The sequence below is a fragment of the Schistocerca nitens genome, chromosome 9 (genome assembly GCF_023898315.1).
Source record: "Schistocerca nitens isolate TAMUIC-IGC-003100 chromosome 9, iqSchNite1.1, whole genome shotgun sequence".
Taxonomy (NCBI): Eukaryota; Metazoa; Arthropoda; class Insecta; order Orthoptera; family Acrididae; genus Schistocerca; species Schistocerca nitens.
The window spans coordinates 282,503,140-282,520,431 of record NC_064622.1 but is presented as its reverse complement, the minus strand read 5'-3'; the positions used below and the strand labels follow the sequence as shown (position 1 = coordinate 282,520,431).

At 39.3% G+C, this 17,292-nt stretch overlaps 1 protein-coding gene across 3 annotated transcripts in view; it reads right to left on the bottom strand.

Moving 5' to 3' along the window:
• The window catches only part of LOC126203922 (retinol-binding protein pinta-like), a 176,392-nt gene that overhangs the window by 146,961 nt on the left and 12,139 nt on the right, over nt 1-17,292 (bottom strand). For all 3 annotated transcript variants that reach the window (XM_049938322.1, XM_049938320.1, XM_049938321.1), the window contains exon 2: nt 6,682-6,820. In XM_049938322.1, coding sequence (XP_049794279.1) covers nt 6,682-6,820 — 139 coding nt within the window. The remainder of the gene's footprint in view (nt 1-6,681; nt 6,821-17,292) is intronic.

The window sequence follows — 17,292 nt, the reverse complement described above, 5'->3', positions numbered from 1 at the left end:
GAAGCCCGGAAAAAAGATATTCGTGGCCGTTGATTTGCTTCGGACGAATAAGGTCACGCGTGGGCACAATCATGGTTCCGAAGGAAACTATAAACAATTTCCCATGAAGGCATTCATCACCTTGTCTCATAGACGTATGATGTTAAATGAGAAACAGTTTACTTAGTTTTTGGTTTCTCGTTTTCACTTGACAGCCTCTCATACTTTCATCACAGAGAAGGGATTTCCGTGAAATATTTAAGCACATGTGATGCGTGGTAAAGTGTATGGGTGTAGTGGGTGTTCTATGTGTGGAAGATGTTCGTATATTAGTTTCACAAGCTGTAACCTCCACCGCATTTCATGCATCAATGCACAGTATATCTCGATAATTCTATGTGAACAGGGCCAGAACAACATCGAATTATTGAATATCATACCATGGAAACTAACGTAGGAAATGAAATAAAGTGATGTTTATAAGAATAAACCACACGAAGAACGCCTGACTTACTTTTTTTATTCTTTTCAAACTTCAACGTCGTTATAGTTTTTCGGTTGAGAGATTCTTCAGAGTACTTCTTTGAAGAAAACTCTGCTAATTTAAGTTCGTTTCTTGGCAAAAAAAAAAAAAAAAATGGCTCTGAGCACTATGGGACTTAACATCTATGGTCATCAGTCCCCTAGAACTTAGAACTACTTAAACCTAAGGACAGCACACAATATCCAGCCATCACGTGGCAGAGAAAATCCCTGACCCCGCCGGGAATCGAACCCGGGAACCCTGGCGTGGAAAGCGAGAACGCTACTGCACGACCACGAGATGCGGGCTTTCTTGGCCAGTCACGAACAATAACTTCCTCGATAACATATTCTAGAGCAATTTTTTTATTGTTTCAATGCTTCTGACGTATATTCAAAGGCACAAATTTACTTTTCTTAGTTGCAACAGTCATTTTTAGATGTACACGTAAAACAGTCAACAAAGAAAACGAAACATAACACTCTATTTTACCGTTAACGACAAACCTTCGCCGGCCGAAGTGGCCGTGCGGTTAAAGGCGCTGCAGTCTGGAACCGCGAGACCGCTACGGTCGCAGGTTCGAATCCTGCCTCGGGCATGGATGTTTGTGATGTCCTTAGGTTAGTTAGGTTTAACTAGTTCTAAGTTCTAGGGGACTAATGACCTCAGCAGTTGAGTCCCATAGTGCTCAGAGCCATTTGAATCATTTTTGACAAACCTTCTACGAAAGGTGTGCTTATGTAAACAATTAAACACCGGGTGAAGCATATGTATGATGTCGTTGAATAGGTGTTGTGCCATCATGGCTGTAGAAACGGATCGATGTTCAGTATGTCTTTTTTTTCGGAATATCGAGACTCGACTGTCTTTGAAAACAAAACAAAAAAAATGTTATTTTTGGGAACTTATATTATCGGTATTTTTTAAAGAAATAGTCATGGTAGTAATGATCTTTGAAAACTTATTTACTTTCATTGCTTGTTTTTACCTATCAGAAGGCTACATTTTACGCCTTAGGGGTAATTGCCCCCGGGTTTGGAACTACTGTTCTAGAAGCACTGAAAAAAACAGAAGACCAAACTTAAGTGAGTAATTTGAGTTTTCTGACAGCGATCAGGACAATGAAGAAAGTGTAGTAGTATACATCTCTTTATATTGTGAGACTGATTCTAAAATACATTAATGAGCCTAAATATTATGTAAATGTTGTTCGTAAGGTGCTGGTGCACCTTTGGAACGCTGTACTGCAGCGATCCACTTTGGTATGGCTTCAACACAGAAGAGCCAAAGAAACTGGTATAGGCATGCGGATTCAAATACAATGTAAACAAACAGAATATGGCGCTATGGTCGGCAACGTCTATATAAGACAACAGATGTCTGGCGCAGTTGTTAGATGGGCTAGTGTTGCTACAACGGCAGGTTATCAAGATTTAAGTGAGTTTGAACTTGGTCTTTTAGTCGACGCACGACCGATGGAACACAGCATCTCCGAGGTAGCGATGAGGTTTCCCCGTACTACCATTTCGCGAGAGTACCGTGAATATCAGGAATCAGGTGAAACATTAGTTCTCCAACATCGCTGGGGCCGGAGACAGAAACTGCAAGAGAACCGATCAAAGTGACAGAAGTGCAGCCCTTCCGAAAATTACTGCAGACTTCAATGCTGGGTCATTAACAAGTGTCAGCGGGTGAACCATTCAACGAAATATTATCGATGTGCCCTTTCGGAGCCGAAGGCCCACTCATGTACCCTTGATGACTGCACGACACAAAGCTTTTGCCTCGCCTGGGCCCGTCAACACCAACATTGGACTATTTATGACTGGAAACATGTTGCCCGGTCGGACGAGTCTCGTTTCAAATTTTATCGACCCGATGGACGTGAACGGGTATGAAGACAACCCCATGAATCCGTGGACCCTGCATGTTAGCAGGGGCTGTTCAAGCTGGTGGAGGGTCTGTAATGGTGTAGGGGGTGTGCAGTTGGAGCGATATGGGACCCTCATACGTCTACATACGACTCTGACAGGTGACACGTACGCAAGCATCCTGTCTGATCACCTGAATTCAGCTGTAAGTGGGTGTGCAACTGACAACTGATAACATCCCAGATGTGTTCGTTGTGGTTCGATTCAGGCGAATTTTGTGGCGAAAATATCAACGTGAGTTGACTATCAACCTTCTCAAACCACCGCAGCACGATTCTGGCCTTATGCCAAACTCATTTGTACTGCTGCAAGATGCTGTCACCATCGGGGAAGACATCAAGCCTGAAGCCACCGCATGAGGCCCGAAATAATATTCACGTAGACGACAGCTCTGAAGGTGCCTTCGATTTCTACCAGACGTCCCTTGGAAGCCGATTTGAATGTTCCCCCACAGTATTCTATTGGTCCACCGGGGTGGTGCTGTGATGTATGTTTTGAGAAGGCAGACACGACCACAGACCTGTTGTAACAAGAAACGTATACATCAGATCGGGGACACGTTTTCATTGAATCGCTGATCCGGTGTTTATTGCAGTCGTAACTAACGATATCATTGAATCGACATGGGAATACGCAGGTGTCGCATGTTGCAGAGCCCCATGTTCCACCACTTAACGCTGAACCGTGTGCTCTGAAATGTTTGCACCTGGGCGGACTTTGTACTCTGTCCTCACATCTGCCACAGATCGCAACCCAATCTGCTTTACAGAGCGTCAAGCGCCTGACTTGAACGTTCTTTGATGAGACATGGACGTCCAACAGCTGGTCACCAACTCCTTGTTCCACCGTCCTTCCCGTACGTGCTTACTATAGCAATGCGCAACAGTCGACAACCTTCCCCGTATCCGATATTCTCGTTCCTAGGTTCCGGGCCGCATAACTCCGTCGCTCTTTAAACTCACTTGCGACAGAGGATTTACCGGTTTGCATACCGTCACTAGAATAGTTCCATTTGTCTTCAGTTCATTTACAAAATTTTCTTACCGCGTCGTGTGCCACCAGGATGCATTGAAAGTCGCGGTGAACAATGGTCACAAGATTTCCGCGTGTCAGTGTACGTACGTCGACATCTCAGAGCAACCAGTTCTATTTTTAGCTGCTTTACTGATGGGTAGCATGTAGATATCGACAGCGGAACTATTGCTGTATTGTGACTTCTTTAGCTATTTGTTTTATAGTTTTCATATTAATTTTTTGTACTATCAACGATGTTTATTAGTTATGTTATGAAACGTCCCCTTTGAAAAATTATATAAGACTGTGCTTAAACTGACACACAATATTTTTAGCGCAACGCAATCTGACTTTCAAAAATCCCTACAAAAGAATGGCCCTGACTAACATTAACCTATACGTTTCACAAATCACTTACCTCACAAAAATCTTGGTTACTCGAACTACTGCAATACAGCGAGCGCCACTACTGCCAGCTAAATAAAAGATTCAAACTACGGAAGGCACTAACTACTGATAGGCATAGTTAGCAAATGAAAGATTTTAATAGAGAACAAATAATGTATTTACCTTAATAGTCATCAAAAGTCATAATATATATAGTAGTTCAAGACATCCATTCGTACAAATGTACTGTTTCTGATGGACACACCTCCAGATTATCCATTCTCAAAAATCCGCCATCTCACTTCCCCACATCCACCACTGCTGGCGGCTCGCCTCCAACTGCGCAACGCTACGCGCTGTTAACAGCCAACTGCCCAACACTACAATAGCAGACAACAATGCAAACCAGCCACAGACTGCACGCAGCACAGCCAGTGATTTTCATACAGAGCGCTACGTGGCGTTACCAATAAGAAAACCTAAACAGCCTACTTACAATGTCACTATCTAGAACATTGGCACTTGAGCATATGTCAGTTACTGTCTCATACATCTTCCTCTTTTTAACATTCTGACATGTCGTGATCTATTTCATTGCTTTTTATTACTGTAATGCCTTTTATACCTTATAAGCTCATTACAGACTTCAACGATTGTACCCCCCCCCCCCCTTTATTTTACGCTGTTCAATTAATCAGTGGAAACTAATATACACGTTCAGTAGTGACATCTGGTGAACTTACAACACAAACATCTTGTGGCTACTGTGCGGCAGGTGGTTTTCAACAGTGGTGCTACTGACAACATGACTCGATGCTGGCGCTGATTTTGCATTTCACATTTGACGATGCCACTTTGGCTGCAGTACATTAGGACATTGTTTTTATAAAACACAGGTGTGACTCTTCATACTTCATGCGCAAATATGCATATATATGTCAGTACTACTTTTCATTATGGTCTATTTATTGTTTTTAAGCTGTAGACAATCTGTGAGTGTTTTATGTTTTTCCCATATTTTTTTGCTGCAGATCTAAATATGGGCATTACAGACCGAAACCGGTAATCTGTGAACAAAACTTTTGTGACCTTATACGTAAATTAAAGGAAATTTACATCTGTTCTGTTTTAAATTAAAATCTAACTGAGTTGTCTCCCTCAGGAGCAAGGGCAGTTTCTCTTGCTCTTAACACAACGAGAGAAAATTGTCAGTGATCGAAAGTTACAGCCCTTAACGTCGATCTGCTACTACTGTTCCGTGTCATTCAAGTTCCAATTTCGTGGTGACTTTATACTTATCAACTACCTGTAGATTGAGCTCCAATATCGAATCCCAGATTCCGCATCGGATCATTTCTCATCGAGTCTTCTCTCAGTGGCGACGTGGCGCCGTTGATATAGAGCTGCTTCCTTCAACTTATTGAACGGTCAATAGGGTTTTGAGAATGATTTCTTTCACAGCACAACCCGAGTGCGGCTCTAATGCTGTTGTACAGAATTCTCGAGTGTCGTGTGTCTCTCCTCTCTGTTATAGTCTCATTTTTGTGGCGACAGCCCCGTCAGTTAACAACGTTAGCATCGAGTGTGTCACACTTTGGGCTTTCCTCGGGTCGTATAGAACACCTTTATCAGAAGTTGTATGTATTAAACTACTTTTAGCTTTCACGGTCGTATCACTTCCTTTTGCTATACACTCTGGTGGCGTGCCTCTTAGCGTGTCATAAAGCAGGCTTGACTTTATTAATGTTTGCGGAATAGAGGAAAATATATTACTACTGAACATATAAAGCAAGAGAGAGAGAATGTAGTCGAATTAAATCAGGCACTGGGGAGGCAATGAGAATGATAAATGTGACACTCCAAATAGTAGAAGAGTTTTGGTGTTTCGGCAACGAATTAACTGACGATAGCAGAATAAGAGACGAAAGAAAGTGCAGAGTGGCAAATAGCAGAAAAAGATTTCTGAAAATGAAAATTTTGTCAACATCAATTTGTGTTACGAAGTCTTCTGTAATGGTATATACCTGGCGTGTCGTCTTTCATAGAAGTCAAAAATATAGGAAAATCAGTTTGGACAAAAAGAGAATAATTTCTTTTGAAATGTGATTCTACAGAAGAATACTGAAAATTAGATGGGCAGCTCGAAAACTAAGAAGGAAGCACTGCATCTAATAATTACAGAAAAATGAAATGTATGGCACAACTCGAGTAAAAGAAAGAATAAGTTGATAGAATATATCTTGAGGCATCATTGAATCGTCAGTTCAGAGATAGAAGAAAGCGTGGAGGAGTAAAACTATAACGGGAGGCCATGGATTTAATACAATAAACAGATTCAAATAAACGTCGATTGCAGTACTTTTGCAGAGATGAAGAAACTTGCACAGGACAGACGAGCGTGGACTGCTGCATCAAACCTGTGTTCGGACTACAGGCTATCACACTAACGTATTGAAACTCAGATGATAATAACATATTTACATAATCTTTAATTTTTTTTATTATGATAGTCACATTATTTCCAGAAATTACTTGGTGAAAGTATTGATTTTGACTGTGGAAGAGAAATGTATCTGTTTATAGAAATTACGATGTCATAATCTAAAACCGTCACCTATAGTCTGATAACGGTATTACTTCCGAAGCCAAATGATAACCACGCAAAGAAGTTCTTCGCTACGTGGTTTGTATAAATCAACAATCAGTAAACATACAAAATAGACCAGAAGAAAATTTGTATGTGGTATGTCTCATGTGGGCTGGCTAGTGAAAAACATGCTATGTAGGTCAGCAGCGTATCTCTGTAAAATAGAACGTAATTCCTATCAGCGGGACAGTATCACTCACCATCGCGAGCGTTGAGGTGGGGCTGTTTCTTGAGCCACTCCTTGATATGCTTGATGTCTTCATCTCTCCTCTTGGGGTCCTCGTTCAGATTCTTCTGTGCTATGGCCTGCAGTTCGGGGGAAACCTGCCGGTAACTCATCTGTAACATCACAGGGTAGTCAATCGATACAATGTTAGATTAATCCACGATTCATGCGCTTCTCACTGAGGCTATTGTACCATGAAGTATTGAGCTCCTGCGTTACTTAAGAGATGGTGATAATATATCACGAAACACCTCGTAGCACGATCTGGTTCTTGTTTTAGAACCAATATGACCTTATACCTGCTTTCGGAGACAAGACTACGTGTTCTGCGTCAACAACTAATAAATATGAAACGTCACTTATTAAAAAGCAGCAACAACACATGTGTTTAATAATTGTTGTGCGAGCACTTTCAGGACTAACTGGTTGGACGCAGTACCTGTTTTGACTTATCCAAAGCATTTAGCTATTCAGATATGACGACATTTTTACATAAACCGTTGCATAAAGACCTTTGGGAAAAAATTCGTAAACGGCTTCTTACTTATCTTTAGTTGTCTGGAAAACAGGGATATGCGTATGAATCTGACTGATCGTGCAGTAAAATAGAGATTCAAGATCATTCTGTTCTTGGTATGCAGCTTTTTTCGATGTACGGAGCTTAACACGAAGTTAAGGCCAAAGGTGGACGCATTTCCCAGACACAACTTAGGAAAATATACTATATAGATATAGGTCCGAATTCATTTTATTTGTTTCTCAGAAATCACTTTCTACATCTTTTCATTGCAAATTTATCATGGGAAACATACAGAAACAGAAAGTAGCAGCTTATCAGATGAAATTTTCTCTTGCATGAATTGTTAAGAAAGCACTCCCTTACCACTAATACATGCATCAATCTTCCACGCACTGAATCTCGGAAGCGCTGAAGTATCCCAGGAATAGTTTGTATGTTTTGGCAGTTTTCCAGTGTAATGACAAAACGAAACTATTATTGCTCTGTTTCGGTACACTCGAGCTTAAGCTCCCACAAATACACGAGTAGTAAGATTAGGTTCAAAGAAAGTGTAGACCAGGAAAGAGTCCGCATCTTAATATCCTGTTGCTGTGGTCCTCAGTCCACAGACTAATTTGATGCAGCCCTACATGCAACTCTATCCTGTGCAAGCTTCTTCATATCCGAGTAACTACTGCAACCTACATCCCTCTGAATCTGTTTAGTGTATTCATCTCTTGGTCTCCCTCTACGACTTTTACCCTCCACGCTGCCCTCCAGTACTAAATTGTTGCCGGCCGAAGTGGCCGTGCGGTTAAAGGCGCTGCAGTCTGGAACCGCAAGACCGCTACGGTCGCAGGTTCGAATCCTGCCTCGGGCATGGATGTTTGTGATATCCTTAGGTTAGTTAGGTTTAACTAGTTCTAAGTTCTAGGGGACTAATGACCTCAGCGGTTGAGTCCCATAGTGCTCAGAGCCATTTGAACCATTTTTTTTACTAAATTGTTGATCCCTTGATGCCTCAGAACATGTTCTACCTACCGATCCCTTCTTCTAGTCAAGTTGTGCTACAAATTCCTCTTCTCCACGATTCTATTCAGTACCGCCTCATTAGTTACGTGATATACCAATCTAATTTTCAGCATTCTTCTGTAACACCAATTTCGAAACCTTCCATTCTCTTCTTGTCTAAACTAGTGAAAGGTGGCTACACTGAGTCACAGCGCCAGAGATTGCACCAAAGATTATTATTCCACCGCCTCCACTGGCAGTAGTAGTTCAGAGGTTGCCGTGGGCAGTACTTGTTGAGAGGATGTCGAGAGCAGTACTAGTTCAGAGGATGTCGAGTGCAGTTGTTGTTCTGTTGGGCGAGAGAGTAGATGCTGTTCGGTTGGTGTAATGTATAGATGGAAGATGTTGCAATGATCACAGTGTATTTTTCGTCAATATACGTTGAGGTAAAAAAAAATTATTTCACATTTCTTTAATGACAATGCCTCTTGGTCACAGGTTCAGTTAACAAAGCATCTGGCTCGTGTTCATGTATTAGACTTGTAATTCTGGCTTCTATGTGCCATTATAGTATTTCTGGTTCATCAATTAGTTCGTTGTAGATGGTGTTTAAAATATCTTGTCGTATTGAGGAAAAACCGTGCCAGATACATGTACGTTGAATCACACTACCATACACAGAACAGTTACACTTGTGCGTTGTTGTTTCGTAGGTTTTATAGTTGCAGAGGACTTAATTAAGCAATTGTGTTAACGGAAATTTCTTGTCATTCTTTATTGTTATTTGATGCAGTCAGATTACGTGCTAATACTACTCAGGGCCAACCGGTTACGAGATTTCGTAACCGGACAAACAGCTACTAAAATTATTCCATTTTAATTAAGTCCCCATGCACGTGGCGACCACTGCTTCGGATTGTCCCGTGGAATTCTTCTGATAGTAAAAATAGCAGACAGTAGTATTGTTGTAGTAATTTGTAGTTTAGTAACTGTAGTCTATATTGCATGTGTAGATTTGGTAATTGAACATTTGTAGTTGTGTTGTCATTCTTCTAACGGTATTTTTGCATAATTAAATTTTTGATGTCTCGTATACGGGTTTGACAATTTTGTGCAATTGTGAAGGTTGTAATTGTTCGTTAACCGTGTTTGTCGGAAGCATTTCGTGTGAATGGTATTGTTGGTGATAAAGTATTATATTGTGTGTAATTTTCGTATACTGACGAGTTTTGTATGTTTTGTAAATGATTACGCGATCGATGAAAAAGGCAAAAATGATGGATAGTCAGAATGACGAAATTGTTAACATGGTGAACTCGCCAACACAGGAGAACAGTATGGTGAATAATGAAGCAGAAAACAATTTAATAAACCGGGAAAATAATCCGGAACCAGTTCAAAATTTTTCACAATCAAAAAATTCACAGAATACGAGATTAACGACAGAAGATTCTGGAATAGTATCGAACACAGATAGCTTTACAACTATGACGAAGGAAGTTAGTTTTACGGGAAATGTTAGAATTTCGAACCAGTTAATATGGAGCAGTTGATGAGTGCAATATTAAATTTGGGATCACGGTTAGAAACTGGTATGGGAACAATGGAAACACGGTTATACTCACGAAGAAGTACAACCGATTTTGAATGCTCACAATAATAGATTAATTTCAATAGAAATTAGACAAAAGGAACAGGACAGAGAACAGGAAGAAAGAGATCGCGTGATAGTACAAAATTTTCAGAGTTAAATATACAACGTGCACACGATAAGGAAGAAATATTTGAATGAATCGAGGAATCCGTACCAAATGACAGAACAAATAACCTAACACAACAATATGAACAGTTAACTACTAAATGTGTCAATACTGAAACCCGAGTCGCGACACTTACGGAAGACGTAAATAAACAGAAAGAACAAATAGGTGACTTATCGGAAAGAGTTGAGGAGATTTCAGATAAATTGACAAGTCTTAGTTTAAATGGGGACAGAGATTCAGATGATACAGCTCCATTGCCATTTGCAGAAACAGAAGAGTACCAGAATATAAATAAACATGTTTAAAATCAGGAAAAATTTAATGAAAGCGTTAAAAGGGAATTTGAGGCGTTACGAAAGCAAGTTAAACAAATTGAAAGCGAAATCGTAGGAAAAGACAGTAGAAGAAATTTGGAATCACCGATAGCAGCGGGTTTTGAAGAAAATAATTTATTTCATTTACGAGATGCAACAAGAGAGCGCCAGGCGCGCGAACTTGACAATAATCGACATTCCGTCTGGGACAGACGCGCTAGGTCTTTGTCGCCACGAGGCGAAAACTTTGACTATAAATACTTTTTTAACTGTTCGGAAATTTAAGATCTTTCGCAATTATAATAATGACATACATCCATGTTCATGGTTAGATCAATTTATGTACGCACTTCCAACAAATTGACCACTAAGTCACAAACTGGAATTTATATGTGGCTATTTAAGTCCTCAGGGGATTCACTACACTAAGTCAATATGTGCCGTAGCGTTCACAGGGCCTCGAGCTGTAGTGGTGCTATTTCCCTGTTAGTTTTCTGCACTGCTGCCTACTCTTTTGCTATTCTTTGTATCTATCAAAACAACTCTTCAACCATCGATCTATCTAGAAAAGGAGTCAGTAAAGAATAACCGGATATGACTATTTTACCCAAAAGTGACAGTTTTCAGGATATTGATGAAAAACGAACCGGCGACGCGCATGTGCGCACTTATTAGAGATTGTAATGATTTAAATGATTTTTATCATGCATTGCTATCGGCATATTGGTCCGAAAACACGCAAGACAGATTCAAACATAGTCTTATTATGCAGTGTAATTTTAAACAGTCTGAGTTCCGCACGCCGGCAGAATACTTTGAAGGCATGATTCGAAAGAATCAATTCCTTTCCAAACCTTATAACCCGACTGAATTAATTCGCATTTGTTTAACTAAGCTGCCACAATCGATAAGACACATTGCTTTAGCCGGAAGATGTAAAGACGACATTGAAACTTTTAAAACTTTGCTACAAGAACTTGGGTATGACAACGACGACGGAACTTCTTGTAATTTTTTCAGTAACGGTAATCACAATAGATTTTCAGAGAAAAGGGATAATGATCGGAACGGACGTTATAGCGGTAATTTTGAAAATGATAGACGAAACAGACAGGACAATAGATACCAGCCTTATGACAAAGGGAAGCGTAGCGATTAGACAGTATTATTTAGTTCGCAATGATATTCTTTTTAAACGAAAATCGGTTGACAACTCTGTTTGGTTAGTTTGGATTCCTGATGAGTGGGTTTTTAAATTGATTTGGTATACATATTTCCGTTATGCACACTTTGGTCCCAGAAAATGCTTTCATAAATTACGAGAAAATTGCTACTTCAGTAGTATGGAAAAACGTATTCGATTAGTTCTTGCCAAATGCAAATTATGTCAAAAGGCTAATCCGTCAACTATTTCTCACAGAGCACCGTTGTTTCCTATCATTCCAGCGAAATTAAAAGTGATGGCTGCAGTCGATTTGTTCGGTCCAGTGGTTCGTTCTACTAATGGTTTTGTGTATATTTTGGTAGCAGTGGAATTGACATCAAAATATGTGTGTTTTACACCTTTACGCAAAGCAACAGCTCGTTCAGTATCTAATGCCTTCATCAAACATTTTCTTAAAGAAGTTAGTAATGTTAATAAAGTTATATCAGATAATGGATCACAGTTTCGCTCTAAAATTTGGCTTCGTACTCTACGGCGTTGTAAGCTCAAACCAATTTCCATTTCACTTTTTCACCCTCAATCTAACGCTTCAGAGAGGTGGATGAAGGAAATCAATAAATTGTGTCGTCTTTATTGTCATCATAATCACAGAACGTAGGATCAGTATCTTCATATTTTTCAAAACATTCTGAATGAACTCCCTAATGATTCAACTTCTTTAGCGCCTACATTGATATTAAAAAATAAAGCACCGACAAATCGCATGTCTGAAATCGTTCCTTTTTCGCCTACACGGAAACTGTGGCATTCTGAAATTGTCAGCCTGGCTCTACAAAATATTGCATTTGCGGCTGCTAGAAGAGAGAAATCAGCTAAACGTCCTGGTCGTTTAAAAATTTTGTCAGTTGGTCAAAAGGTGTTAATTAAGTCTCATCGTTTGTCTCACAAAGTGAAAGGCTTGTGTCGCAAATTGTTTCTGCTTTATAACGGTCCATATAGAGTTCGCAAAATTATTCATGATAACACTGTTGAAGTAGAAACTCTTAAATCACGACGCTCTAAGGGAATACATCATATATCGAACGTTAAAATTTTTGTGGAATGACATACTTTTGAGAAATTAACAGTTACACGTAAACACGTAGAGAATACAAGGATACCGCGCCGTGTTTTGGCGGCGGCACATACTCAAAGCGACAGTGAGTCCGCGCGCCGCACAAGGCAGTCGTTGACCGCAAACAATTACTTCCTACGTCACGTTTACCTACAGCTGATCGAGCGCTCAGTGCGAATGCACTGACAGCCGTAGACAAATACACAGTCTAATTTCTCCCGTTAAATTCAGTATAAAGCTCTAGTGACTTGATAACTTATGTTACTAACGTTCAGTTTTTTCCAGGATACAGTTGTATAAAATTTTTCAGAACTTCAGGTAAATTCTGTGCGTGTCCAACGTTAAGAGGATTTGCTATCGAGAAAATTTGAGGAAGAATGTAATTTCGAAGAAGAAAGTAATAAACTAAAAAGGCAACTATGAATTGAGTTTATTTTTCAGGTAACATATTTCTACTTAGGTACGTACTTTATACGTAATTTGCTGCTCGCGATTACGTGATTTATACTTTGTGTTAATTGATTTTGACAATGTTTTATTAATGAACAGGGTTGTTACTTATGTATATTATGCATCGCTTGGCTGATCTGCGTTTTTCACTGATGTCATATTTTTTATTATGCGCCTGCTGTGCCTATTTATTTAAATTATAATTGTCACCTGATTAGTTGTGCTGATATGGTTATGTATGTAAGTTATACTTTGTGATTTATCTGCTTGCGCCTTCATGTTTACTTATTAAGATTACATATGAACATTTATTTGCTTATGCTGATATGATATTGCGTATGGATTGCATATTTCCACGTTTCTGTTTTGTTGTCATAACTACTCTTTAATTTGGTATATAGAAATGCTTATATACTGTGTACGAACATCGAGTTTAGGTCACAGTATGATATTAATTATAGATTGTTCGCTTGGCAGAGCCTCGTTGTAGGGATTGTGCTACATCCACTTGTTGACATTCTGTTCTCTACTGGTATATTTACTCGCTATTGCATGTTTTGCTTACGCTCAGTGCTTTATATTTTAAGATAAGAAAATGAACAGCTATAATTCTACGAACTACATTGGTACAAGAAACTTCATTGAAGTCACATGAACTGGAGGTTTTATGGAGGCTGTGTTAATTCACTATAATAGAAAGGAAGCTGACTACATGAAATACCAACATTAGCCTTAGACCATTGACAGTTATTACACTGCGTTCTCCGTGAGCAATTGAAATAGCAAATGACACTTGACACAAAGAAATACTCCACATGTTTGCTTCTGTTTTGCTATGATTCTTGAAGTGGTGTACACACTGTGAAATATTACGATTTATTCATTCAAAGTCGTATGTGATCATTCATACTACGTACTCACACCTACTTACTGAAAGTTATTCAAACTGAAGGCTGTTAGAGGTCATGTATGCATTTCTTTTATTTTATGATGGACAAGGAAACCAAAATGTATTTTATAATTCATAATGAGCAGAAGATTTGGCTCAGGTGGATTACACAGAGGTTGTGTGTGGACATTGTGTCTTCGGATTGTATGGGATGATGAATTAAAGTTTGCACTAGGATTTTATCTGTACTTGTTCGAAGAGACTGACTAGAGGAAAGAGTTGTTATGAGGTGAAATGATATTTGTGGTAAGGTTTATATGTATCGACGTATTGAAGAGGTGTTATTGAAGTATTGAGATTATGTGATGCTGATGATTATTAAAGTTTTGGTGGATAAGAGGTAAAGTAAGTGAGGAGCATATTATTTTTTTTTGTTGGTTTATATGGAACAAGAAGGATGAAGATGGCAGACTAGAACACTCTAGTGGAAGGAAGATTGTCTACACACACGCTTTGTTAAATCAATAAGCAGTATATACTTTTTTTGGAGATAGGAAGTATTTGCATATCTTGGCACACTGACAGTTGTTCAGCAACCGTACATTTTGATTTGGCTTGGCAAGCATTGGTCTTGACATGATGACTATGACGTTGACTAACTATTATTGACTATTATACACTGCTGCCACTACTACTTCATACACATGTTGAACATCAAATTTTGTCAGAATTGCACTTCCATAGTTAACACTATTCAATTACACAATAGTACTTAATATGTGGATGAAAGATGAGTGAGTGTGTTTTGTGTGTTTTCCTTTCCTAATCCCAAATAATTGGTACCGACCTACCTCCTAAATATTATTTTACTTGTTTATTGTGGCTTGCACTGACACCCATAAATATTATAGGTTTACTGATGTTTGTGTATTTGTAATAGTTAATATAACAATTATCTGATATCATTTGTGTGTTTATTATCATTTGTGTGTTTAGTGTAAGAGCATTGATAATAATTCTGTAAAAGCAGTTGTGTGTGCATTCAAACTGTTGTTCGTGCTTGCACCTATTATCATTGATGGTTGCCAATTGGAAATGTTTAATTTCTGCTGATGAACTCTGATGAACTGTTTAAATATTGATAGTGAATATTATGGACTGTTACCTGCACCTGTTGAACATTACTGGCTGCCACTGATGGAACTGTTGCTACTGAGATGATGTCACTTGTTGCTGTCTGCACCTGTTCAACATTGCTGGGTGCCACTGATGGAACTATTCCTACTGAGATAATGTCACTTGTTGCTGTCTGCACCTGTTCAACATTACTCGGTGCCACTGATGGAACTGCTTCTACCGAAATGATGTCACTTGTTGGTGTCTGAACCTGCTCGCCATTGCTGGGAGCTGTTTAAATATTGCTGATGAACTGTTATGGGACTGCTATTTGCACCTGTTGACCATTGCTGGGTGCCACTGTTGGAACTGTCAACTACTCTGAGGAGTGCTACTTGTTTATTGAACTACTGAAAAGATTTTATGTGAATATTTGTATAAACTGATTTTTTGTGTATTTACTGTTTATGAAATGTTATGAGACTCTTACCTGCACCTATTCGTCATTGCTGGTGCCATTGATTGAACTGTTTAACTACTCTGAGAAATAATACTTGTGTAAACTATTATGTAAAATCACATGTATGCAATCATTTGTATTCCTTACTGTATTTTTTTTATATTAGGTTATTGAAGGGTCAGTGCAAAGCCAACATTTATTTAGTTCTGTGATATTTACTTATTAATATCATCTTTTATTTTGGTCTGTGTTTTGTGGACGAATTTGGTGGTATTTTCGCCACCAATGCAGGCAGAAATACCATCAATTTCTAGCCCGTGGAGGAGGGGCATATGAAAGGTGGCTACACTGATTCACAGCGCCAGAGACTGCGCCAAAGATTATTATTCCGCCGCCTCCACTGGCAGTAATAGTTCAGAGGTTGCCGTGGGCAATACTTGTCGAGAGGATGTCGAGAGCAGTACTAGTTCAGAGGATGTCGAGTGCAGTTGTTGTTCTGTTGGGCGAGAGAGTAGATGTTGTTAGGTTGGTGTAATGTATGGATGGAAGATGTTGAAATGATCACAGTGTATTGTTCGTCAATAGAAATTGAGGTAAAAAAAAGTAAATATTTCACATTTCTTTAATGAAAATGCCTCTTGGTCACAGGTTCAGTCAACAAAGCATCTGGCTCGTGTTCATGTATTAGACTTGTAATTCTGGCTTCTATGTGCAATTTATAGTATTTCTGTTTTTTCAGTTAGTTCATTGTAAATGGTGTTTAAAATATCTTGTCGTATTGAGGAGGAACCGTGCCAGATACATGTACGTTGAATCACACTACCACTCACAGAACAGTTACACTTATGCGTTGTAGTTTCGTAGGTTTTATAGTTGCAGGGTACTTAATTAATCAATTGTGTTAACGGAAATTTCTTGTCATTCTTTATAGTTAGTTGATGCAGTCAGATTACGTGCTAATACTACTCAGGGCCAACCGGTTACGAGACTTCGTAACCGGACACACAGCTACTAAAATTATTGCTTTTTAATTAAGCCACCATGCACTAGTTATCGTCCATGTTTTACATCCATACATGGCTACACTACATACAGATACTTTCAGAAACGGCTTTCTGACACTTAAATCTATACTCTCTGTTAACAAACTTCTCTTCTTCAGAAACGCTTTCCTTGCAATTGCCAGTCTACATTTTATATCCTCTCTACTTCGACCATCATCAGTTATTTTGCTCCCCAAATAGCAAAACTCATCTACTACTTCAAGTGTTAATCTTATATCCTCCATTGCGTTCAACTGCTCTTCCAAGTCCTTTGCTGTCTCTGACAGAAGTACAATGTCATTGGCGAGCCTTAAAGTTTTTATTTCTTCTCCATGGATTTTAACACCTACTCCAAATTTTTCTTTTGTTTCCTTAACTGCTTGCTCAGTATACAGATTGAATAACATCGGGGCCGGCCGAAGTGGCCGTGCGGTTAAAGGCGCTGCAGTCTGGAACCGCAAGACCGCTACGGTCGCAGGTTCGAATCCTGCCTCGGGCATGGATGTTTATGATGTCCTTAGGTTAGTTAGGTTTAACTAGTTCTAAGTTCTAGGGGACTAATGACCTCAGCAGTTGAGTCCCATAGTGCTCAGAGCCATTTGAACCATTTTGAATAACATCGGGGGTAGGCTACAACCCTGTCTCACTCCCTTCGTAACCACTGCTTCCCTTTCATACCCCTCGACTCTTATAACTGCCATCTGATTTCTGTACAAATTGTAAATAGCATTTCGCACCCTATATTTGACCCCTGGCTCCTT